Raw genomic sequence first — 25,075 nt, forward strand, 5'->3', positions numbered from 1 at the left:
AATACAAACTATTTTGTGTATTTGCACTCGTTTTACAAATCGATTCTACTGTTGGAAGAAACCCTAGACTTCTAAGCCATAGACAGATTTCTAATTTCTCCTAGGACCTAGCTCAGTCTTTTGCTTTTAAAAAGTAAGAATGAGTATTCCTATATATTAATGATGAAAAATCAGAAAGAGAAATTGAGAAAACAATCTCATTTACCATTGCAACAAAAACAATACAATACCTAGGAATAAACCTACCTAAGGAGGCAAAAGACCTGTACTCATAAAACTACAAGCTACTGACAAAAGAAATCAAAGATGACACAAAACAGATGGAGGGATATACCATGTTCTTGGATCGGAAGAAACAATATTGTGAAAATGACTATGCTACCCAAAGAATCTTCAGATTCAATACAATCCCTGTAAAATTACCAATGGCATTTTTCATAGAATTAGAGCCAAAAAATTTACAGTTTTAATGGAAACACAAAAGACCCCAAGTAGCCAAAGCAGTCTTAAGAAAGAATAATGAAGCTGGAGAAATTAGTTCCCTGACTTTAGAATATATTACTGAGTTGGCCAAAAAGTTTGTTACGTAAGATTTTATGGAAAAACTTAAACGAACTTTTTGGCCAGTTCAATACAGAACTAGAGTAATCAAGATGGTGTGGCCCTGGCACAAAAACAGAAATATAGATCAATGAAACAGGCTGCAGAGCCCAGAGATGAACTCACACACCTGTGGTCACTAATCTGTGACAAAAGAAGTGAGAATATACGATGGAGAAGAGGTGGTCTCTTTAGTAAGTGCTGCTGTGAAAACTGGACAGCTATGTGTAAAAGAGTAAAATTAGAACACTCCCTTATACTGTATACAAAAAAAACTCAAAGTGGATTGAAAACCTAAATGTAAGACCAGCTAATATAAGACTTTTAGAGGAAAACACAGGGAAAACACTCTACCTAAATAACTACTAAATGTTTGATTGAGCTTTTCATTTCAGAGAAGTGTGGCATATTTTTTTAATCTTTTTGTTTCTTTGTTTTTGTTGTTACACAAATCTGAGAGATTGATTGTTCACATGGGTTTGAATTGGTGTGTTTGTCATTTAGTGTCACCCTTCCAGGGAAGCTCTGAAATCTGTAATATACAGATGAGCCTTGACTGTGAGCAGGCAGATTTGGAGGTATGACCATTTCCAGCCAGTAATTCTGGTCTCTGAAGGATGTCACCACCGAGTCTTTATACACCCACCCTGCTTTTCAGCAGCATGTGGATTTTGTTTTGTTAAATTGGGTTGATTGCTTCACCTTCTCCTGCCTGAAAAGCAGTGCACCTCTGATTTCATTTAAGATTGTGAGTCTTTTACAATCAAATTCTACAAGAGAAAATGTGTGTAGAGCATTTAACCATTAAATGTTAAGAATATAGGATGATCCACTACTCTTGAATTCATAGGACAAATTTAATGGTGAAATTGGGATACATCTTAATAAAATAACTGGAAATACTGGTAAATTATTTTTCTATTTATTTCCCAGATTGAGACCTTTTTTCACAGATTCTCAAGTAGGATTACTCTAGAATTTTAGAACATATTTTTCCATGGACAGAGAAACAATGTTAATCTAAATTATAAAAATGCTGAAGTGGTAGGTAATACTAAGATCTACTTCTATTTAAACTATATTTGGGACTGTCTATAAAAATAAATGTGAGTTTATTTCACAAAGTGAAGTATGTGGTTTCCATGTATTGCTTCTGGAATTAACCCTGTTAACTTTGGTGATATCCTTAGAGAAATCATCCGATCATTGTGTTTCTCTAGGAATTGATTTCTTATGACTGTTTTAAAAGAAAACTTACAAAATCGTTCATTGAAAAACATACAAATGTGATAAAGAAATAATTCCTGGAGAATCTGGATGAAGGGGTGATTTATCACTCTAAGTTATTGTTGTTCAGTTGCTAAGTCATCTCTGACTCTTTGTGACCCCATGGACTACAGCACGCCAGGCTTCCCTGTCCCTCACCATCTCCTGGAGTTTGCCCAAGTTCATGTCCATTGAGCCGATGATGCCATCCAGCCATCTCATCCTCTGTCTCCCTCTTCTCCTTCTGCCTTCAATCTTTCACAGCATCAGGGTCTTTTCCAATGAGTTTACATCAGGTGGCCAAAATATTGGAGCTTTAGCTTCAACATCAGTCCTTCCAGAGCATATTCAAGGTTGATTTCCTTTAAGATTGACCAGTTTGATCCCCTTGTTTTCCAAGGGACTCTCAATAGTGTTCTCCAATACCACAATTCAAAAGCATCGGTTCTTCAGCGCTGTTTTATTGTCCAGCTCTCGCATCTGTACATGCCTACTGGAAAGACCATAGGTTTGATTATACGGACCTTTGTCAGCAAAGTGATATCTTTGCTTTTTAACACACTGTCTAGTTTTGTCATAGCTTTCCTGCCGAGAAGCCATCATCTTCTAATTTTAAGGCTATAGTCACCATCTGCACTGATTTTAGGGCCCAAGAAGAGGAAATGCTTCTATCTTTTCCCCTTCTATTTGCTATGAAATGATGGGACAGGATGTCATGATCTTAGTTTTCTTAATGTTGAGTTTTAAGGCAGCTTTTTCACTCTCCTCCTTCATCCTCATCAAGAGGTATCACTAAATCAATGAAGTCAGTTTTTAAGTGAACCAAAAACCCTAGTTATTAATTTGTAAACGGTGCCTAACTGGATATGTGAACCCAAACTCACAGAGTTAACATGAGAATGAGTAGGAGGGAACCACTATGTTTTCCTCTTTATGAACTTTAATTAAAAGGAAAAGATGGCTTAAAAATTTTTTTAAGGTTCTCTGGTTCTGTTTCCTTCTTCTTCCTTGGCAGAGGTGGGCATTCAGAAGGAAGACAGTCCTATGGATGCTGCCTGTCTCATTTTGGTTATTTTTCTAAATATGCCTAAAATACATTTTTTCATGTACTGAAAACTTGCCAACTTACTGTAAACTGATAAAAGTTCATCAGAAATTAGTGCTATTGGGGTGCTAACAAGCAAAGGCAGCTCCCGAAATATAACATGAGTAGTGCCTGAAGATGAATCACTTTATCAAGCAGAGGTTAAAAGGTCATAGTAGCTAAAACTCTGGAAGTGAATCATTGATGTGTTGTTTCCATTAAAAAGCAAAAACAAAACACCTTAGATACTGGGATTTGGAATTAAGGGTAGAGTATGGGGGCTTCCCCAGTTGCTCAGTGATAAAGAGTCTGCCTGCAATGGGGGAGAAGTGGGATTGATCCCTGAGCTGGGAAGATTCCCTAGAGGAGGAAATGGTAACCCACTCCAATATTCTTGCATTGGAAATTCCATGGACAGAGGAACCTGGCAGGCTACAGTCCATAAGGTCCATGACTTAGCAACTAAACAATAACAAAAATGTCCTGTCGAAACAGGGAAGAAATCGTACAGTTAAATGTCTGACATTCATAGTGTCTCTGTTAGGACACAAGTGTGTCTCATCACACAGGAAGCAAAGATACAGAAACCTGGGCGTCAGCAGCCTGTGCATCAGGAACCAGGTGGTTCAGTTGTTGTGGTGGAGACAGCCCACATGTCCATTTCCCTGGGCCTTGTATTGGGTGAACTTCCTTTACTGCTGGCCCTGCTCTAATAAAAGCTCTTCCCCATCTGTTGATTGCATTTCAGTGTCTCTTTCTGACACACACCAGATTTTCTTCTTGAAAAGTAAGAAAGTTCCACAAAATTTGGAAGCCACTTGACATCTGTCTTCACCTCCTGTCACGGGCGTCAGCACCTACTACACATAGTACACACAATGATGGTAGAAACAGGGTGCCTTATAAGTCCAGTTTATTATTTTTCAGTTTTGCTATATTCTATTATTTTCCCAAGCTCAAAAACAATCTGAGGTATTCTATACTGTGATGTATAGTTTTGAATAGTAATTATTTGTTCTATTTTCCTTAAATTATAATTTTTTCAGTGCTTTCCTTTATTTAAAGTGTGATATGCTATCTTGGAGCCAGTTAATTGTTATAAGAATATATCCTTTTTACAGTTACAGTGTTATATATAAATTATTTATCCGTATGAATTTAGTTTCTAAATTACAGGAACAGATATGTCACGCAAATAGAGTCACTTATGCCTTCATTCATGTTGTTGCTATTTGTCGCGTCTGACTCTTCTGCAACCCCATGAACTATAGCCCGCCATGCTCCTCTGTCCATGGGATTTCTCAGTCAAGTATACTGGAGTGGGTTGAGATTTCCTTAGCCAGGGGATCTCACCCAGGATCGAACCCAAGTCTCCTGCTTGGCAGGCGGATTCTTTACCACTGAGCCACCAGGGAAGCCCACCTTCATCCAGCCAACAGATATCTACTCAGAGCTTGTCAGGCAATGTTGCAGATTCTGGGGCTGTCACAGTCGTAAAGAGACAACATGTCTGTCCTTCTGGAGCTGAAATTCTCCTAGAGAAGCTAAAAGCAAGCCAATGCATATGTAACGAAATCTCAGTGCTGATACATGCAAAGGAGAAAAGTGAAGCAGAACTTGAGGAGGGGCTAGCTGATAGCATTATTAATAATGGGCAATATCTATTGATCTGTTACAAATTCTGCATGTATTGACTCATTTAATATTCTTAACAATGTTAGGAGGTACACACCTTTATAATTATGGTATTATAGTCTTACTTAGAGTTTAGGAAGCTAAGATAGAGTAGGTTCAGGAACTTGCCCAGTTGGCACAGCCAGGCAAGACTTATCGCCAGTCTACCTGGCTTCAAGTCTCCAATTTATTTTTGTTTGGCTGCAAAAAAAATAGTCAACAAAAGAAACTAAAATGCAGTATTTTGGTGCAATCTCCAAAATGACAGAATGATTTCAGTTCATTTCCAAGGGAAACCATTCAGTATCACAGTAATCCAGGTCTATGCCCCAACCACTAATGCCAAAAAAGGTGAAGTTGAACAGTTTGATGAAGACTTAGAAGACTTTCTAGAACTAAAACTAAAAAAGAGGTCTTCTTCATCATAGGGAACTGAAATGCAAACGTAGGAAGTCAAGAGTAACAGGCAAGTTTGGGCTTGGAGTACAAAATGAAGCAGGACAAAGGCTAACAGAGTTTTGCCAAGAGAATGTGCTGGTCATAGCAAACACTGTCTTCCAACACAAGAGACGACTCTACATATGGACATCATCAGATGGTCAACACTGAAATCAGATTGATTATATTCTTTGCAGCCAAAGATGGAAACGCTCTACACAGTCAGCAAAAACAAGACTGGGAGCTGACTATGGCTCAGATCATGAACTCCTTATTGCAAAACTCAGGCTTAACTTGAAGAAAGTAGGGAAAACCACAAGGCAATTCTGATGTGACCTAAAACAGATCCCTTACAGATTATACAGTGGAAGTGACAAGTAGATTCAAGGGCTTAGTTCTGATAGACAGAGTGCCTGATCTATGGACAGAGGTTTGTAACACTCTACAGGAGGTGGTGAACAAAACCATCCCTAAGAAAAAGAAATGCAAAAAGGCAAAATGGTTGTCTGAGAAGGCCTTGCAAATAGCTGAGAAAAGAAGAGAAGCAAAAGGCAAAGGAGAAAAGGAAAGGTATACACATCTCAATGCAGAGTTCCAAAGAATAGCACAGAGAGATAAGAAAGCCTTCCTAAGTGATCAATTCAAAGAAATAGAGGAAAACAATAGCTAAGGAAAGACCAGAGATCTCTTCAAGAAAATTAGCAATACCAAGAGAATATTTCCTGCAAGCATGGGCACAATAAAGGACAGAAACAGTATGGACCTAACAGAAGCAGAAGATATTAAGAAGAGGTGGCAAGAATACATGGAAGAACTATAAGAAAAGGTCTTAATGACCCAAATAGCTACAATGGTGTGATCACTCACTTAGAGACAGACATCCTGGAATGCGAAGTCAAGTGGGCCTTAGAAAGCATTATGATGAAGAAAGCTAGTGGAGGTGACGGAATTCCAGCTGATCTAGTTCAAATCCTAAAAGATGATGCTGTGAAAGTGCTGCACTCAATATGCCAGCAAATTTGGAAGACTCAACAGTGGCCACAGGGCTGGAAAAGGTCAGTCTTCATTCCAATCCCAAAGAAAGGCAGTGCCAAAGAATGTTCAAATTACCACACAATTGCATTCATTTCACATGCTAGCAAGGTAATGCTCAAAATCCTCACACTAGGCTTCAATACGGAGAAGGCAATGGCACCCCACTCCGGTACTCTTGCCTGGAGAATCTCATGGACCGAGGAGCCTGGTGGGCTGCAGTCCATGGGGTCGTTACGAGTCGGACACGACTAAGCGATTTCACTTTCACTTTCCACTTTCATGCATTGGAGAAGGAAATGGCAACCCACTCCAGTGTTCTTGCCTGGAGAATCCCAGGGACGGGGGAGCCTGGTAGGCTGCCGTCTATGGAGTCGCACAGAGTCGGACACAACTGAAGCGACTTAGCAGCAGCAGCAGCAGCAGCAGGCTTCAATAGTACATGAACCAAGAAGTTCCAAATGTACAAACTGTATTTAGGAAAGCCAGAGGAACCAGAGATCAAATTGCCAACTCCTTTGGATCATCGAAAAAGCAACAGAATTCCAGAAAAACATCTGCTTCATTGACTACACTAAAGCCTTTGACTGTGTGGATCACAATAAACTGTGGAAAATTCTTAAAGAGATAGGAGTACCAGACCACCTTACTTGCCTCCTGTGAAACCTGTATGCAGGTCAAGAAGCAACAGTTAGAACCGGACATGGAACAACTGGTTCCAAAGCAACAATTTGGACTGGTTCCAAATTGGGAAAGAAGTATATCAAGGCTATACATTGTCACCTTGCTTATTTGATTTATATGCAGAGTACATCATGCACAATGCTGGGCTGGATGAAGCACAAGCTGGCCTCAAGGTTGCTGGGAGAAATATCAATAACATCAGATATGTATATCTGACACCACCCTAATCATAGAAAATGAAGAGGAACTAGAGACTCTTGATAAAAGTGAAAGAGGAATGTGAAAAAACTGGCTTAAAACTCAACATTCAAGAAGCTAAGATCATGGCATCCTGTCTCATCACTTATTGCAATAGATGGGAAAACAGTGGAAACAATGACAGACTTTATTTGCAAAATCATTGCAGATGGTGACTGCAGCCTTGAAATTAAAAGATGCTTGCTCCTGGGAAGAGGAGCTGTAACAAACCTAGATGGAATATTAAAAAGCTGAGACATCACTTTGCTTACAAAGTCCATGTAGTCAAACCTATGGTTTTCCCAGTCGTCATGTACCAGTGTGAGAGTTGGTCCACAAAGAAGGCTGAGCACTGAAGAACTGATGCTTTCGAACTGTGGTTCTGGAGAAGATTGTTGAGAATCCTTTGGACAGCCAGGAGATCAACCAGTCAATCCTAAAGGAAATCAACCCAAATTTTCCTTGGAAGGACTGATGATGAAGCTGAAGCTCCAATACTTTGGCCACCTGATGTGAAGAGATGACTCATTGGAAAAGACCCTGATGCTGGGAGAGATGGAAGGCAGGTGGAGAAGGGTGTGAAAGAGGACAAGATGGTTGGATGGCATCATCAACTTAATGGACCTGAGTTTGAGCAAACTCCAAGCAATAATGAAGGACTAGGAACACTGGTGTGCTGCTGTCCATGGGTTGCAAAGTGTTGGACATGACTCAGCAACTGAACAACAACAACCTGTATCCGTGCTCTGGGGGAAACAAGATGGTGCGTTTTCTTTTTCATGTGTTTTCATTCAGTACAGTGCATTTATGACACTGAAGAAAATGCACCTGATTGGTCCACTGTTTATAGGGTTAAACTTGGGAAAGAACCATCATCAGAATGGGCTCCAGGATTACTAACGTATAAGGGGCAGTTTGCCATTGCTTGAACTTGCATATATTAAACTTTAGAAAATAGTAAAGGGTCAATAAGCTTATATCTTCAGAAAACCAGATTTTCTATAAAAATTTTGGAAGCATTTCTCTAGTGTACCAACTCCTGTGCAAAATGTACTTTGGGAAACTTGACTCAACCATAAAGATCCTTTTAACTTTTCAGTTTAAATCACATTGGGAGAAATAGCTTCACTTTTTGAAAGACTTCCTTAACTGGGGGTTTCTGGTGGATGTCCTGTGGTGGGATGGGGGACACTGAGACCTTTCTGTCCTGAGTTGACTCCACCATCTTTCTCAGTGAACACTCATTGGGAGGAGCTCTCCCCATCACCTGGCTGTACATGTAAGATACATAAGAAGTCCTGAGGATGTCAAAGCTCTAATGTCTAAGAGGCTTGTCTACTTCAGTAGCAGTTTGCTTAGAAAAATGTCATTCTTTCTGTATCCACAGGTACAACTCAAAGAATCCATTGAAGGTCTTCCTGCTAAAATGAATACTGAATTAGCAGAATCTGGATTGAACTTGAGTGTTGGTCAGAAACAACTGGTGTGCCTTGCCAGGGCTATTCTCAGGAAAAATCAGATATTGATTATTGACAAAGCCACATCATACGTGGATCCAAGGTATGGAGCTGAGCCCCAGGAAATCTTGAATCTGACTTGTAAATGTGGTAAATGGAAAACATTTAGTGAATCTTTGAAATGTTTCTAAGTGCTCGCTTGGCCTCATGGATATCTGTTGATAATATTAATTCCAGAAAACAAAGGAAAAAACCAAGACATGTTATATGGTGTTAATGTTGTTATGAGGCACCCTAAGAGAGCTGAATTCCTAAATCCAGCTCCTGATAGTTTCAAGCAATTTTGAGGGAAGACTAATTTTCCATCATTTTATGAAAAATAGTAAATTTCTAAGTAGACTTTTTATACTTAGTCTTTTAGGAACAAGACTATATGTTAAAGTATTGATTTTTAAAAACATTGTAAAAATATCATAGGATGTTTTTAAGTCTTAAGTCTGCTTTTCCTGTCTTTATTGAATTAAGTCAACTTCGTTGTTTCTAGAACTGATGAGTTCATACAAAAAAAAATTCGTGAGAGGTTTGCCCAGTGCACTGTGGTGACCATTGCACACAGGTTGAGCACCATTATTGACTGTGAATGGATAATGGTAAGACCCTCTCCATTTTAGTTGTTTCCATTTATGTTCAATTTTCAATGTATCCTTCCGTGTAAAATTTGATAGGAACGCCATTAATTTTTTTCTTAGTTTCTTCTCTCATTCCTGAAAATTACTCAAGTACTTAACTATACTTTTAGAATGCACTATTAAATAATATATCCAATAATCTTATATTGTCATATTAAAAATTTATTTGAATTGTCATTTTTTTATGCTGGCAACCATTAAAATATTCCAAACCCAAGTTATAGCTCCATATTTTAGTGGGGTAGAACACAGTCATTTTCACTGTGTCATATTCGTTTCAGCATTTTGGATTCTCTTATCAAAAAATTAGCCTCTAATTTAGACTGCCAGGAAGTTGATGGCTAAAGTTGTAGAATTTCTCAGTAGTTCATGAGAAGAAAAGGCCTAGTAAGAAAAACAGTATTTTAACTGAAAGGATTTAATATTAGAAATTTATTACATAGGGATTAGAGGGCTAGAAAAATGAAACACTGGGGTAATGATTTTAGAAAGCAGCCACCATATCCTAGGACAGATTTCCAGACCTGAGAACTCAGAAGAGAGGCCCTAAAGAATTGATGCTCGGATCTCTGAGGAGAGGTCACTGCCTGGTTGCTGGTCATATTTGTGAGGGAGCAGGATGGGGCTGGTTCTCCAGGTGCTAATAGCTGGGAGCTGGAGTCAGGTCCCAGTGCTGAGGTGATGCTGGTAGCAGAATCAGGTAGAACATTAGCTGTGTTTCCCACCTTTGGTCTCCTTCTAGTGCCCCCTACTGGCAGAATCTAACAAAGGCCACCTGGCAAAAGAGGCTCTGAACTGTTGCAATGACTTGCAGAGAACCAGCTTCTGCATCACAGATGAGAGTTTGGAAAGAAAGGCAAATTAGGGATGAGAGGCTAAATAAACAACCAGCCAGTCTCTTACACAGTAGCTCTGTTCTGCACACAAGGCAAGCCCCAGGCTTTGCTCTCTGGATATCTGTCTAGTATCTTTTTTTTCCAGGTTTGGTTGGCTCTTTCTTCCTTAGTAATTTAATATTTCCTTTCTTAGCTTTATTTCCATCCTCCATCTAGTCCTTTTCTCTCTCTTTTTCATTTTATCTCTTTCCTTGTCCTTTCCCTCTGTTTCTTGCTCAGTTTCAATAAATGTTAGGATGTGGCTTTATAAAACAAGAAAAGCATTCCTCAAAGGAAAAATTTTGGCAGCAAATAATCTCAGGGAATGCAAGATACTTTAAGGTATTTTGATGGTCCGTACAAAACAGGTAATAGTCACAAATGAGTGGTCAGTAATACCCACAGTTCCTTATGTCTAAGGATAATAGTACCATCACTTTTGACTTCTTGGGCAGCTTCTGGAATATCACCTCCTGTCCTACTCACATGCATTGTCATGTGGGATCATCAGTGGGGCACTGAGTAGATACCAGGCTGTCAGCACTGAGGCAGTGCCTGTAGCCTCACTCCCCAGGCTGGACGTGCCTCCCTCTGGGGAGGCAGATGACAGGAGTGGGGCCTCCCCACCCAAAGGGATGCTCTAGGCTCCAAGCAGTGTGTCTGGTTACCTGGACTAGAGATCACAGTAGGAAGCAGGCTCTACCTGCAGACTTTGATGAGAGATGGGGTGGCATCAAGATTGCCCAACAGTGACTCTTAATTTCTAGAAACGTTTTGTCACAGGCATCCTTAGTCCTTCACTTTGTGTTCTCGAATGATAATTGGAAAAGTCAACTTTTGTTTCTAGTTTTCACCTGTCACTTTATTGTTCTTATCTCTCAACGCTGTATTTCAGACTGTCCCCCAGAGCACCATTCTTCCATAATAAATAAATGATGCTGTGAAATGTACCTGTTTCAAGCCCTTTGTTAGACTTTAGACTTAGCAGCAGAGAGGTGGCTTGATCTCCAGCTCAATTAAGGGTCTGTTCAATTAAATTCTTTTTTCCTAAATGTACCCTGAAGATTTATTTTTGGTTTTTGGTATTATAGCATTAATGACATTCATGGTAGCAGAATCTTTTTATCATCTAATTCTTAGAAGTACTGTTAGCTTGGAATGTGTGGTTGGTTAGGGAAACTGAGGAAGGACAGAATTTGCAGGACATGTCGCCTGGTCAGTCCTAAAGTGTTATCACTCAGTACCTGATCTGCAGATACGAACATCTATATCCTCTGAACCAGTCCACTTTGTTTCTATTATCAAAGTACATTCATTTTTTTAATGCTTTACTTACTGATTTGTTGTTCAGTCAGTCGTGTCTGACTCTTTGCGACCCCATGGACTGCAGCATGCCAGGATTCCCTGTCCTTCACTATCTCCCAGAACTCACTCAAACTCATGTCCTTTGAGTCAGTGTTGCCATCCACCCATCTCATCCTCTGTTGTCCCCTTTTCCTCCTGCTCTCAATCTTTCCCATCATCAGGGGCTTTTCCAGTGAGTTGGCTCTTCACATCAGGTGGCCAAAGTATTGGGGCTTCAGCTGCAGCATCAGTCCTTCCAATGAATATCCAGGGTTGATTTCCTTTGGGATTGACTGGTTTAATCTCCTGTAGTCAGGGAACTCTCAAGAGTCTTCTCCAGCACCACATTTCAAAAGCATAAATTCTTCGGCTGGCACTCCGCCTTTTTTATGGTCCAACTCTCACATTCATACATGACTTCTGAAAAACCATAGCTTGGACTATATGGGCCTTTGTCAGCAAAGCAGTGTCTCTACTTTTTAATACACTGTCTAGAGTTGTAATAACTTTTCTTCCAAGGAGCAAGCATCTTTTCAGTTCATTTCAGTTCAATCGCTCAGTCATATCCGACTCTTTGTGACCCCATGAACCACAGCACGCCAGGCCTCCCTATCCATCACCAACTGCCAGAGTCTGCCCAAACCCATGTCCGTTGAGTTGGTGATGCCATCCAACCATCTCATCTTCTGTCGTCCCCTTCTCCTCCTGTCCTCAATCTTTCCCAGCATCAGGGTCTTTTCAAATGAGTCAGCTCTTCGCATCAGGTGGCCAAAGTATTGGTGTTTCAGCTTCAACATCAGTCCCTCCAATGAACACCCAGGACTGATCTCCTTTAGGATGGACTGGTTGGATCTCCTTGCAGTTGGATCTCCTTCCAAGGAACTCTCAAGAGTCTTCTCCAACACCACTGTTCAAAAGCATCAATTCTTCAGTGTTCAGCTTTCTTTCTAGTCCAACTCTCACATCCATACATGACCACTGGAAAAACCATAGCCTTGACTAGATGAACCTTTGTGGACAAAGTAATGTCTCTGCTTTTTAATATGCTGTTTAGGTTGGTCATAACTTTCCTTCCAAGGAGTAAACATCATTTAATTTCATGGCTGCAATCACCATCTGCAGTGATTTTGGAGCCCCCAAAATCATAGTCAGCCACTGTTTCCAGTGTTTTCCCATCTATTTGCCATGAAGTCATGGGACCGGATGCCATGATCTTAGTTTTCTGAACGTTGAGCTTTTAGCCAACTTTTTCCCTCTCCTCTTTCACTTTCATCAAGAGGCTCTTTAGTTCTTCTTCAGTCTGCCATAAGAGTGGTGTCATCTGCAAATCTGAGGTTATTGATATTTCTCGTGGCAATCTTGATTCTAGCCCAGCCTAGCGTTTCTCGTGATGTACTCTGCATACAAGTTAAATAAGCAGGGTGACAATATACAGCCTTGACATACTCCTTTTCCTATCTGGAACCAGTCTGTTATTCCATGTCCAGTTCTAACTGTTGCTTCCTGACCTGCATACAGGTTTCTCAAGAGGCAGGTCAGGTGGTCTGGTATTCCCACCTCCTTGAGAATTTTCCACAGTTTATTGTGATCCACACAGTCAAAGACTTTGGTATGGTCAATAAAGCAGAAATAGATGTTTTTCTGAAACTCTCTTGCTTTTTCGATGATCCAGCATCTTTTACTTACCAATATCTCCTGGTTAATTTCTATAACCTCAAATTTTTCTCTCTTGGTCAATGTCTATGAACAAATCTTTAAAGTGGTTTTATGAAGCAGTGCACAGCCAGTCCCTCCCCAGCTTTCTAGTTGTGTCTCACTCTGCTCTCCCTCCTTCCTTTACGGCTGAAACCACACTGATGGTCTTTCAGTTCTCCAAATTCAGTCTTCACTCTCTTACACTGTGCCATCCCTAGACTGTTGGCTTAGTCTAAGGTGCCTGCAGTGGAAATGGTGAGATGGTGGGACTTGGGGGTAGATAAGGAAGTGAAGCCAAGTAGACTGCATGATGGATTGAACATGGGATCTGAGGGCAGAGAGAGAGGTTGATGCTGGTTTCTGGGTGCAGAGACTGAGCATCTGGGTGAATGGGGAAGATGGAGGGAGAAGGGAAATGCAAGGGTTCTGTTTGGAGCCTGTCACCTTTGTGATGAATGACCTTGTTTCCAGGAAAGGATCTTACCCTTCACTGTGGAGCTGCTCTTTCTGCTCCTGTGTTGGGAGACCTTCAGTTTAAGGTTCCCTGGTTGAGGTCATCAGTGACGTCATAGGGAGGTCCCACCAGGAGATATAAGCTTGGTCCTGTGTTTGCATCTCAGTCTGAGCTGGTTTTGCTTGCTCATTCCTCTGGTAGGAATAACAGGATTAGACCTCAGGGCACCAAGAGACAGGCATCCCCCAGCTTCAGGGTTGGGGATTGTCCTCTGTGCTCCATTCACCCCAGGTGTAAAGCCTGTATGTTAGTCTAGAGCTTCTAATTACCAGTTGAATTTCAATGCAGCAAAAACGTCACAAATAATGTTCTTTCTCAAACCTTCAATTTTTGAGGCAATCTTATTTTTATTGCTTGCTTTAGAACTGTAGACATACCTTGTTTTATTGTGCTTCCCATATACTGAATGTTTTACAAATTGAGAGCTTGTCATAAACCTGCATCAAGCAAGTCTATAGGCACTGTTTTTCCATCAGCATTTGCTTACTCCATGTCTCTGTGTCACCTTTTGGTAATTCTCACAATATATCAAACATTTTCACTATCATTGCCATTGCTTTGGTGATCTGTAACATCAGTGATCTTTGATATTACTACTATGACTTACTGAAGTCTCTGATGATGGTTAATATTTTTTAGCAATGCCTTATTTTTAAGTTAAGGTCTGTACATTGTTTTTTTTTTTTTCAGACTTAATGCTATTGCACACATGCTTGGGTATAGTATAGTGTAAACATAATTTCTATATGCCCTGGAAAACCAGAAAATTCACATGACTCACTTTACTGCAATATTCACTATATCTGGTGTTCTGAAACTGAACCCGCAATAGCTCTGAGGGATGCCTATACCAGTTCCTTTCTGGAAAGCGAGTGATTATCTGTTCTGAAAGCTTTAAGGACATAAAGACAAGTCAATCTGCTGCAAAGCCTGATGCTTCACAGGGCAAGCTGCCAGCCTGGGGGCGGGGCTTGGGGAGGTGACAGAGCTGACGAAGGGCATAACCTACAGCGCTGTCACCATCAAGTCCTGTCACTGCAAATGCTTAAGGTGTAATAGTTACATACTGTTGCACTGATGAATACTTCTGCACAAAAATAGATGGATTTTTTTTTTATTCTGTTTTTTAAAATGAAGAGCCTAACTCATAAAAATATATTTTTGTTACAAAAAGGCAATAAATGTGCAAGGTAGAAATAGGAAAATTTTTTTAAATCTCATAAAGGGAAGATTACAAAATATGCACCACCAGAAAGTAACAGTTGTATAGTGCTATAATATTATTTGGATAAAATTAGAACTCGCTTCAGTTGTGTCCGACTCTGTGTGACCCTATAGATGGCAGCCCACCAGGCTCCGCCATCCCTGGGAATCTCCAGGCAAGAATACTGGAGTGGGTTGCCATTTCCTTCTCCAGTGCATGAAAGGGAAAAGTGAAAGTGAAGTCGCTCAGTCGTGTCCGACTCTTAGCGACCCCATGGACTGCAGCCCACCAGGCTCCTCCATCCATGGGATTTTCCAGGCAAGAGTACTGGAGTGGGGTGCCATTGCCTTCTCCAGTTTAATAATTAGTCTTATGCAAAACAGAGTATTTCATCAGCAGAATTTTTATAGCAACAATATATTCTTAAAATCCCCCATGTCATTAATTAATTTCCTATAGCATGATTTTAATAGCTGCCTAAAATTTCATCTTAGAGATTGAGTATAATTAATCTGAAACTTTGACATAATATGGGCTTCCCTGGTGGCTCAGACTGTTAAGAATCTGCCTACAATGCATGAGATCCAGGTTTGATCCCTGGGTCAGGAAGATCCCCTGCAGAAGGGAAGGGCTACCCACTCCAGTATTCTTGCCTGGAGAATTCCATGGACAGAGGAACCTAGCAGGCTACAGTCCATGGGGTTGCAAAGAGTTGGACATGACTGAGCAACTAACACATTCACTTTAGAGATTATATATTTTTTAAATTGTCACTTTTATTCAAAAATCTTGAAATAATTAGATGGATATGGTTTTGCTTAGTGTAAGTGAACAAGAGAAAAGGCTTGTTGGGAAACAACTGTGACCCAATTAATAGCTTTGTGTATGTGTTGGCTCTCTGAAGGGATCTACCCAGTTTTGGTTCGTTAAACCATTTTAGAATTTTATTTTACAAAGAAATTCTCTTAATTTTAAGTATCTTAAAGATGTCATAACAGCATCTAAGTTATGATTAAGCTTAAAAGTCATAACAGCAACTAAGTTAATCATCCTCATTTGCTCCAAAATAGTGGAGGAAGACAGACAAATTAGAAATCCTTTTTCTCTTAAGACTCACTACTGTCTCTACCTTAGAGGGTTCTTCCTACAGATTTTAGGATTAGCTGGGTGCTTGTGACCTGCTTTCTCTGCAGCCAATAGCATAGCTGTTGCCTCCAATTCCTGCACACTGCTTGGAGAAGGCAATGGCACCCCACTCCAGTACTCTTGCCTGGAAAATCCCATGGACGGAGGAGCCTGGTAGGCTATAGTCCATGGGGTCGCTAAGAGTCGGATACGACTGAGCGACTTCACTTTCACTTTTCCCTTTCATGCACTGGAGAGGGAAATGGCAACCCACTCCAGTATTCTTGCCTGGAGAATCCCAGGGACGGCGGAGCCTGGTGGGCTGCCATCTATGGGGTCGCACAGAGTCGGACACGACTGAAGCGACTTAGCAGCAGCAGCAGCAGCAGTCTTCATATCACCCGAATTCTCCCTAGAGGCGTGAACAAAGAAGCATGTGACAATCTGCACTTGCATTAACAGTATTTCTGTCTGTGGTCAACATTTTCACTGTCTGCAGCTAGAGAGTTCTTTGGAAATGAATGATGAAGAACCAAAACCAGTGACAGGAAACTCAGATTCCACCTCTTTTGTTTATAGTCAGTCTTATGATTTTATGTTTTTTATGTTTCTTCCTCAACACAAACCTCTTCTCAGTAGAATTTTTCCCAGAGAAATCAAAACCAGAAACTGTTGTAATACCCCCACCTGGAAAGCACAAAAAGCTCATACCTAACTAGAGTTTTACTTAAATTCTGTTTTTCACCTTCATGGAACATTTCTTTCAGAAGCCTACATGGCTGCAATTAGAATATTTCAGAAGTGGAAACTCCTTCAAACACTCCAAAAGATTTAATTCAAGTTTTCAAAGGAAAATAACTAATATGGAGGTAGAAAGCACAGCTGGGGAGAAGAGATACTTTCAGAGGGGAGTGCTTATGTGCAAAGGCAGCAGATTTGGGAAAGTAACTGTGGAGGTGACCGTAACCCAGCCTTCATCATCCCCATGGTGAGAGACTGGTTTATTATTTCAAGATCTAAGAAAGGATTTTGAGTTAATACTTGCCACATTGCCCAGTCACTGAGAAAATCATGGGCACCCATTTTACCAATGAGGGACCCATATGCAAGTTTGGACAGCTGTCCCTGTGTCATCACCTGGCAACCAGAAACAGAGATATGACACAGATCTTCCCCTTGCAACTCTACTTGTCAATGAGTGGGGCTCTATCTCTATTGTTGTCATCATTTCTTATCAGACTTTAACTCCATCCTCTCCTGCCCCCACCTCTCCGTGCACTCACCCACCTCCCCTTGCACTCCTCTTTTTCACTGATGGCATCTTGCCAATGAATGGATCAAGTTATCTTGCAGTGGGTCCATTTAATTTTTATGTCTAGACAGCTACCAGGAACATCTACACATAAACAGGTTTGAGAAACACATCTTCACTGAGCTTATGTAACTCGCTCACTTGTCCAACATAATGTGTTTTTACTTAACCTACTAGAGCTTGATAAGTAATTCAAGGTTGCATTTCCTGGAGAGATCCTGGGGTTCAGGGATTATTATCACACCAATTTGAATGTGTGATTTAGTTTATAGTTTAACTTGTGTTACAGAAAGTGTGGGGACATAATGGGAAATTATACGAGATTTTTCTTATAAAGGATGTTAAAAATACAAAACTATACCTATTTTTCTGTACATAAAGAGAATTTAGATTTGCTTTATGTTTATTTGTTCTGAAATATCTAGAATCTTTGATCAAGCCAGTAAATGTAAAGGCTAAGTTGGTAAAATTCTGTTTCTGGCTATTTTTCAGTCTATGTCCCATCTTAGCTCTTTTAGCCCCTAACGTGAGTCTTGCCTTTTAAGTTTAATTAGATCCAATTTATTTTTGCCTTTATTTTTTTTGCTTTGGGAGACTGATCAAAGAAAATATTGCTGTGATTTATGTCAAAGTGTTCTCTGCCTGTGTTTTCCTTTTGTTTTATAGTATCCAGTCGTATCTTAGGTCTTTAAACTATTTTGAGTTTGTTTTTATGTGTGGTATGAGGGAGTATTCTAATTTCATTCATTTCAAGGTATGCTACTTTCCCAGTACTATCTAGCAAAGAGATTGTCTTTTCTTCAGTATATACTCTTAACTAATCTTTCATAGATTAATTGAACACAGAGATTGGGAGACGTTTGTTTTAAAACTGCAGTTTTTCTTCTTCAAAATCAGGAGGAGCAGTTATGTTCTATTATGCTATGTTTAAGTAAAATAGCACATTCAGGGAATCTAAATTGGCATGCCCAATTGGCATATAGAAAATTCATTATGGGGATGAGAAATTCAATTATTCTTAGACTCTTTTGAGAAAGCTGCTCTTAACAATGATTCACAGTATAAACAAAATATTAATAGGAATATACCCTTTGTGAGACTTAAAAAATGTTTCCAATTAAATAAAAAGGATGACGTTAACTGCAATACCTACATGTGGAAAAAATAACTTGTGTCTTCTTTAGAGTTCCAGCATATTCTCTTCTTTTTTTCAAAAAAATAATTTTATTAATTTATTTTTGGCTGTGCTGGGTCTTCGTTGCTGTGTGGGCTTTTCTCTGGTTGCGGCAAACGTGCAGACTTCTCCTTGCAGAGGCTTCTGTCGCTGTGGAGCACAGGCTCTAGGCGCTCAGGCTTCAGTAGTCGTGACATGTGGGCTCAGTAGTTGTGGTGCATGAACTTATTTGCTCCACAGCCTGTGGGGTCTTCCCGGACTAGGGATCAAACCTGTGACTCCTGCACTGGCAGGCAGAGTCTTTTCCCACTGAGCCACCAGGTAAGCCCACACCACGTATTCTCTTTAGATACATTTACTCTAAATATGACCTAAATGAATAACTAAATTCCACTTAACATCAGAACTGTTTTTGTAGTTCTATTATTTGGGACAATTGTTTCGGTTTTTTTTTTCCCCTCCATAAGCATTAACCAAGGTCACTCATAAGTAGAAAGTCAGAGTTAAGAGCCCCTTCCTCTCCCATTCAGTTTCCAATTAACAGGTTTATTAATGAGCAATAAAAGGGGTGAAAGGCAGGCAGCTTAAGAAAGAAAGAGAAAGAAGCAAATAAAGGTAATTTGTGAAAAGAGATTCAGATCCCAGGCAGTTCAGGTTGGGCTTCCCCATGTGCTGTGCAGGCTGTGATCACTTCAATTTGGAGCTCAGTTTCTTATTTGCTTTTATAGTCTTATCCAAAAAGAAAACTGGATTTCTAGAAATTCCTTCTGTGCAGAGCAGTTCTGCAAAAGCTGCTTATATAGCAGCTCTTTTTGCCAGCTTTCCACTCTCATAATAATAAACTACAGCCACAGGCAACGTCAAGAAGCATCTTAACCTCTTGGACAAGGGATTCTGCCCCTCTTGTTGTTGTTCAGTCACTCAGTCTCTCAATTTCCGACTCTTTGCAACCCCATGGACTGCAGCACTCCAGGCTTCCCTGTCCTTCTCTACTTACTGGAGTTTGCTCAAACTAATGTCTATTGAGTCGGTGATGCCATCCAACCATCTCATCCTCGGTCATCCCCTTCTCCTCCTGACTTCAATCTTTCCCAGCATCAGGGTCTTTTGCCGTGAATCAGCTCTTTCCATTAGGTGGCCAAAGTGAGGGAACTTCAGCTTCAGTGTTAGTCCTTCCAGTAGGGGCTGACATAATCCAGGACCCTAAAGAAATTCCGGAAGCATTTACTTTTTTTCCCCCAAATATTGCTCAGATTGTCAAATCAGCTTGACAATTAATTTGTTCTCAGGTCACTACCATGTGGTTTGTATGATGTCAACCTTCTTTTTAGATAAATGCAGTCTGATTTTCTTGAATCAAGACATTTCCCAACTCTGTGCATCTATATAAATAGCCCTCAGAGCTCAGAGTCTGAGAGCTAAAAGCACTAACTCATGATAACAACCCCAAATGCCCTGGGAAAAATACAAAATGCTACAGACTATTCAGTTCCAGTAATCATAGTCTAAAATCTTCACTTTCTTCCTTTCGTATAACCGTATAATAATGAAAGGTTGGGCTAAGCCTTTGTCTACCTAGTAAAACAGGGGAATCAAACCATTTAAATATCACCAGTCCTACTACCCAAATTCTCCCTGACTTGCCTCTTTTTGAAATATTGTCTGAGTTATATTACTGGGAGATATTGTGTGCTAATGGGTTTCATTCTGCTATTAACAGGTTTTGGATTCAGGGAAACAGACAGAACATAGTCGGCCATATTATTTGCTGCAAAATAGAAACAGGCTATTTTACAGGATGGTGCAACAACTGGGTGAGGCGGAGGCTGCTGTCCTCGCTGAAAGGGCAAAACAGGTGAGCCTGCTGTGGGAAGTTGTCAGTTTTGCCTCCAGGGTTCACTCTTCCCAAGATCTCCACCAAGGGTCTGGGCACAAGCACTCTGTGCTCTTTTCAGTTAGAAGCCACCAGAGAGGAACCTTCATGACTGGGGCTTAACAACATGTGGCAGGTGGAAGGCAGGTCTAAGAATCTGCAGGAGTGATGGGGGTGAGGTTGGGATGTGTGAACCCTTCTATGTACACACACCTGTGCCTGAGACAGAGATTTTGGACAGAGATTTTTGACTTTCCACGTGTTGGACTCTGAGTTGAGATTCTCATAAAGCATTGAACACTCATTTTGAAGACCCTTTACATTCTGATTGGTGTTCAGCACATTTGTGACACAAGTTCTGTTGAGGGATACCCAGGAAATTTGAGAGTTTAAGGGGAAAAAACTTGGAATATTTGGATTCTAGGAAGATCTTCCACAGAAAGGTATAGGTCTCTTCTGTTTCCTAATCTATAAAGAAAACTCTTACCTGAAATTGTCACTTTCTCCCTAATTCTTTGTTGTTTGTGTTCTATTTCTTATTACTCAATGTCATGATAATACAGTTTTAAAATGAAGACTTTGACATACAGGTGGGAAAACCTCTTATTGATGTGGAAAGGCTAAGGTCAAAAGAGCAAAAGGGTTTGGGAGATTCCTGGCTCTCTAGGTCTCAGGAGAGAAGGTCTCACTGGGAGATACTCTAATGGATAAAAGCACTCTGTGAATTTCAGGCATAAAAATATACAGAGTTCCTTGTTCAGCTTCTCAACATTTACACATAATGTAAGTACTTATGAAAAGTTCAGAACACAGACTTCCTTGTCCCTAAACCTAAGCACACACTCTAACTCTGCCAGCTCTTCAGCCAGCTCTGGGACCCAGGAAGTCTCCTTCCCGATGAGCAGTGGAAGGCCCTGCTCTGCATTTCCTCATTTCTACAGAGGATTGAGAGGAGACAGTGATGAACTCAGGCCACATTTTAGATAAATCTTTCATATACAAGTACTTAAGATACTGGGACATGTTTTCTTTAAGACATTTTAAATATTACACAAATAATCTTATTCTGTGTACAAGTGAAAATCTGGGAAAGGCAGAAAAGTATAAGAAAGGGAAAATACACCCATAATTTAACATCCAGAGATAAATTTTCTATGAGGAAGCCACATCCCACCCTAGGCCACGCATGTTAAGGGGCAAGAGCACCAGACCTTCCTTCCCTCCCTCTGTCTTTCCATCAATCCCAACCCCACTCCCACATGGTTCCAGAAAGACTTACAGACGGCTACATGACAGTGGCTAAATTCCTTAAACCAGACCTCGGTGACCACTTCACCTCTGTTAGGAAGACACCACGTGACCTGAATGTTCCTCACTGAGCCCCTTCCTCACACCACGCACAGAGCTTAGTGCCTCACACACCCCATCTCTGAGAAAGTGCTCTGTAAACCTTTAAGCACCATTCAGACTACAGTGTGATGGTATTGTGAGGTCTTGATTTGCACTGATGACAATTTCATCTTCTATAAGGTAGGGGAAGCATGGGGGGCAAATGGATCTAAAAAAAAAAAATGAAAGAAATAGAACACAGAATTTTAGATTGGTCCAGATAATAATAGGATTCAACCCTCTCTTTGTACAGGTGAGGAAACTAAGGTGTTTTAGAAGGAAGGTGGTCTTATGTATATGACTAATGTTAAGCTAGTTTGCAGCAGACACAGAATTAAAAGTTTGTTCTTTCAGTAAATATTTTAAATCAAGTATAACATACATACTGAAGCAGACATAGGTCATAGAATTAGAAATCTCGTGATTCCTGGTGTAGTAATCCTGCACCTACTCTAACAATATTAATGGTAAGTTACATTTGTGGAGTTCTGTATAATTTATTTTATACTGTTCTCACAGGTATGGTTTCATGTAATCTCATGATGGTTCATTTATATCCCACATGGATATGGCATATATGGATGAGGAGAGTGGGTCCAGGGCTCACCCAAGGTCACAGAGCTGGCCCAGGGAGCACAGAGGGGGAATTGCTGGGGGAATTGCTGGGGGAGGCTGGGTGCTGTCCTAGGTACTGCGTTCTCCATCAAGCCTGAGAACACTGCTCCTGTCACCTGGTAGCCAAGGTAGGGCCAGTTACCGAAGTTCACAGGATGATAGAACCTCACTCTTATATTTCAGTCCTGCTACTGGCTCAGGTCTCCTCTACAGATAGAAATACATTTTCCAATTCTCATCCCATCTTGACATTACTTCTGCATACTCTGCATCCTCTTAGTAGGATAAACTGTCAGATTATTAGTTTTTGAAATGTGCAAGCATCAGATATCAATGTATTGTTCAGAGCTATAACACCGGGAGCATTAGCCTAAGTCACAGTGTTTTTACTCTAATAGAACAGAATTCATTCATCCGAAAAGAAAACCCAACATCTGGGAGAAGGTGCTTCCACATCACATTTTCTTGAACTCATAGCTCAGGTGAACTGATCACTGCCTGATTGACCGTTTTGGGTGATCCATGAAATAGTAGAGAAAGGCCATTTTAGATACATAAAGCTAAGGGGGCGGCAGATTGCTAGGGCTGCCATACAAAAACCAAAGAGTAGGTGACTTAAACAGCGGAAACTTAAATCGTCACGACCCTGGAGGTTGGAACTCTGAGGTCAAGGTGTCAGCAGGGTTGTTTTCTTCTGAGGTCTCTCTCCTTGTCTTATAGACACCATCTTTTCTCTGTTTCCTCACGTGGTCTTCCCTCTTTGTGAGTCTGTGTGTCCTGATCTCTTCTTGGGAGAACTCCAGTTTGTTAGATTAGGACCCACCTGTATGATTTCATTTTAACTTTATTGCCTCTTTAAAGATGCTGTCTCCAAATACAGTCACATTTGGAGGTACTGGGGGGTTTAGGACTTCAACATGTAAAATTGGAGGTGAGAGGGTAACAGGCAGGAAGGCCAGGGATCTCCCAAAGGAGGAAATAGGCTGTAAGTGTCAGACATTTTTTATCTCTCTCTTAAGCTGCAGGAGGAAACAAACTCCTAGTGTTATATTTTTTCCCCTTCTCTATACAAATTTATATCTGCTGAAAAAGAAATGCAAAAAGGCAAAATGATTGTCTGAGAGGGCCTTACAAATAGCTGAGAAAAGAAGAGAAGCTAAAGGCAAAGAAGAAAAGGAAAGATATACCCATCTCAATGCAGAGTTCCAAAGACTAGCAAGGAGAGATAAGAAAGCCTTCCTCAGCAATCAGTGCAAAGAAATAGAGGAAAACAGTAGAATGGGAAACACTAGAGATCTCTTCAAGAAAATTAGAGATACCAAAGGAACATTTCTTGCAAAGATGGGTACAATGAAGGGCAGAAATGTTATGGCCCTAACAGAAGCAGAAGATATTGAGAAGAGGTGGCAAGAATACACAGAAGAACTGTACAAAAAAGATCTTCACGACCCAGATAATCACGATGGTGTGATCGCTCACCTAGAGCCAGACGTCCTGGAATGTGAAGTCAAGTGGGCCTTAGAAAGCATCACTACGAACAAAGCTAGTGGAGGTGATGGAATTCCAGTTGAGCTATTCCAAATCCTAAAAGATGATTCTGTGAAAGTGCTGCACTCAATATGCCAGCAAACTTGGAAAACTCAACAGTGGCCACAGGACTGGAAAAGGCCAGTTTTCTTTCTAATCCCAAAGAAAGGCAATGCTAAAGGATGCTCAAACTAATGGCACAATTACACTCTTCTCACACACTAGCAAAGTAATGCTTAAAATTCAGGCCAGGTTTCAACAGTACATGAACCATGAACCTCCAGATGTTCAAGCTGGATTTAGAAAAGGCAGAGGAACCAGAAATCAAATTGCCAACATCATTTGGATCATCAAAAAAGAGAGAGAGTTCCAGAAAAACATCTATTTCTGCTTTTTTGACTATGCCAAAGCCTTTGACTGTGTGGATTACTACAAACTGGAAAATTCTTCAAGTGATGGGAATACCAGACCACCTGACCTGTCTCTTGAGAAACCTGTATGCAGGTCAGGAAGCAACAGTTAGAACTGGACATGGAACAATAGACTGGTTCCAAATAGGAAAAGGAGTACATCAAGGCTGTATATTGTCACCCTGCTTATTTAACTTATATGCACAGTATATCATGAGAAATGCCAGGCTGGATGAAGAAGAAGCTGGAACCAAGATTGCTGCGAGAAATATCAATAACTTAAGATATGCAGATGACACCACCCTTATGGCAGAAAGTGAAAAACTAAAGAGCCTCTTGATGAAAGTGAAAGAGGAGAGTGAAAAGTTGGCTTAAAACTTAACATTCAGAACACTAAGATCATGGCATCTGGTTCCATCACTTCATGGCAAATAGATGAGGAAACAATGAAAACGGTGACAGACTTTGTTTTCTTGGGCTCCAAAATCACTGCAGATGGTGACTGCAGCCATGAAATTAAAAGAACCTTGCTCCTTGGAAGAGAAGTTATGACCAACCTAGACAGCATATTAAAAAGCAGGGGCATTACTTTGCAATAAAGGTCTGTCTAGTCAAAGCTATGGTTTTTCCAGTAGTCTTGTATGGATATGAGAGTTGGACTATGAAGAATGCTGAGTGCCGAAGAATTGATGCTTTTGAACTGTGGTGTTGGAGAAGACTCTTCAGAGTCCCTTGCACCTCAAGGAGATCCAACCAGTCCATTCTAAAGGAAATCAGTCCTGAATATTCACTGGAAGGACTGATGCTGAAGCTGAAACTCCAACACTTTGGCCACCTGATGCGAAGAGATGACTCGT

At 40.5% G+C, this 25,075-nt stretch overlaps 1 protein-coding gene across 5 annotated transcripts in view; it reads left to right on the forward strand.

Moving 5' to 3' along the window:
• LOC145530190 (ATP-binding cassette sub-family C member 4-like) overlaps positions 1–25,075 on the forward strand; it is a 159,188-nt gene that overhangs the window by 128,408 nt on the left and 5,705 nt on the right. For 3 of the 5 annotated variants that reach the window (XM_081551106.1, XM_081551105.1, XM_081551108.1), the window contains 3 exons: positions 8,403–8,575; positions 9,017–9,122; positions 20,125–20,259. In XM_081551106.1, the coding sequence (XP_081407232.1) occupies positions 8,403–8,575; positions 9,017–9,122; positions 20,125–20,259 (414 nt within the window). Of the gene's footprint in view, positions 1–8,402; positions 8,576–9,016; positions 9,123–20,124; positions 23,457–25,075 lie in introns of those variants that run through there. The other 2 variants (XM_081551104.1, XM_081551107.1) reach the window with 1 other exon arrangement.

The sequence above is a fragment of the Giraffa tippelskirchi genome, chromosome 12, assembly GCF_054371585.1.
Source record: "Giraffa tippelskirchi isolate mGirTip1 chromosome 12, T2T-mGirTip1v1.2.pri, whole genome shotgun sequence".
Classification (NCBI taxonomy): Eukaryota; Metazoa; Chordata; class Mammalia; order Artiodactyla; family Giraffidae; genus Giraffa; species Giraffa tippelskirchi.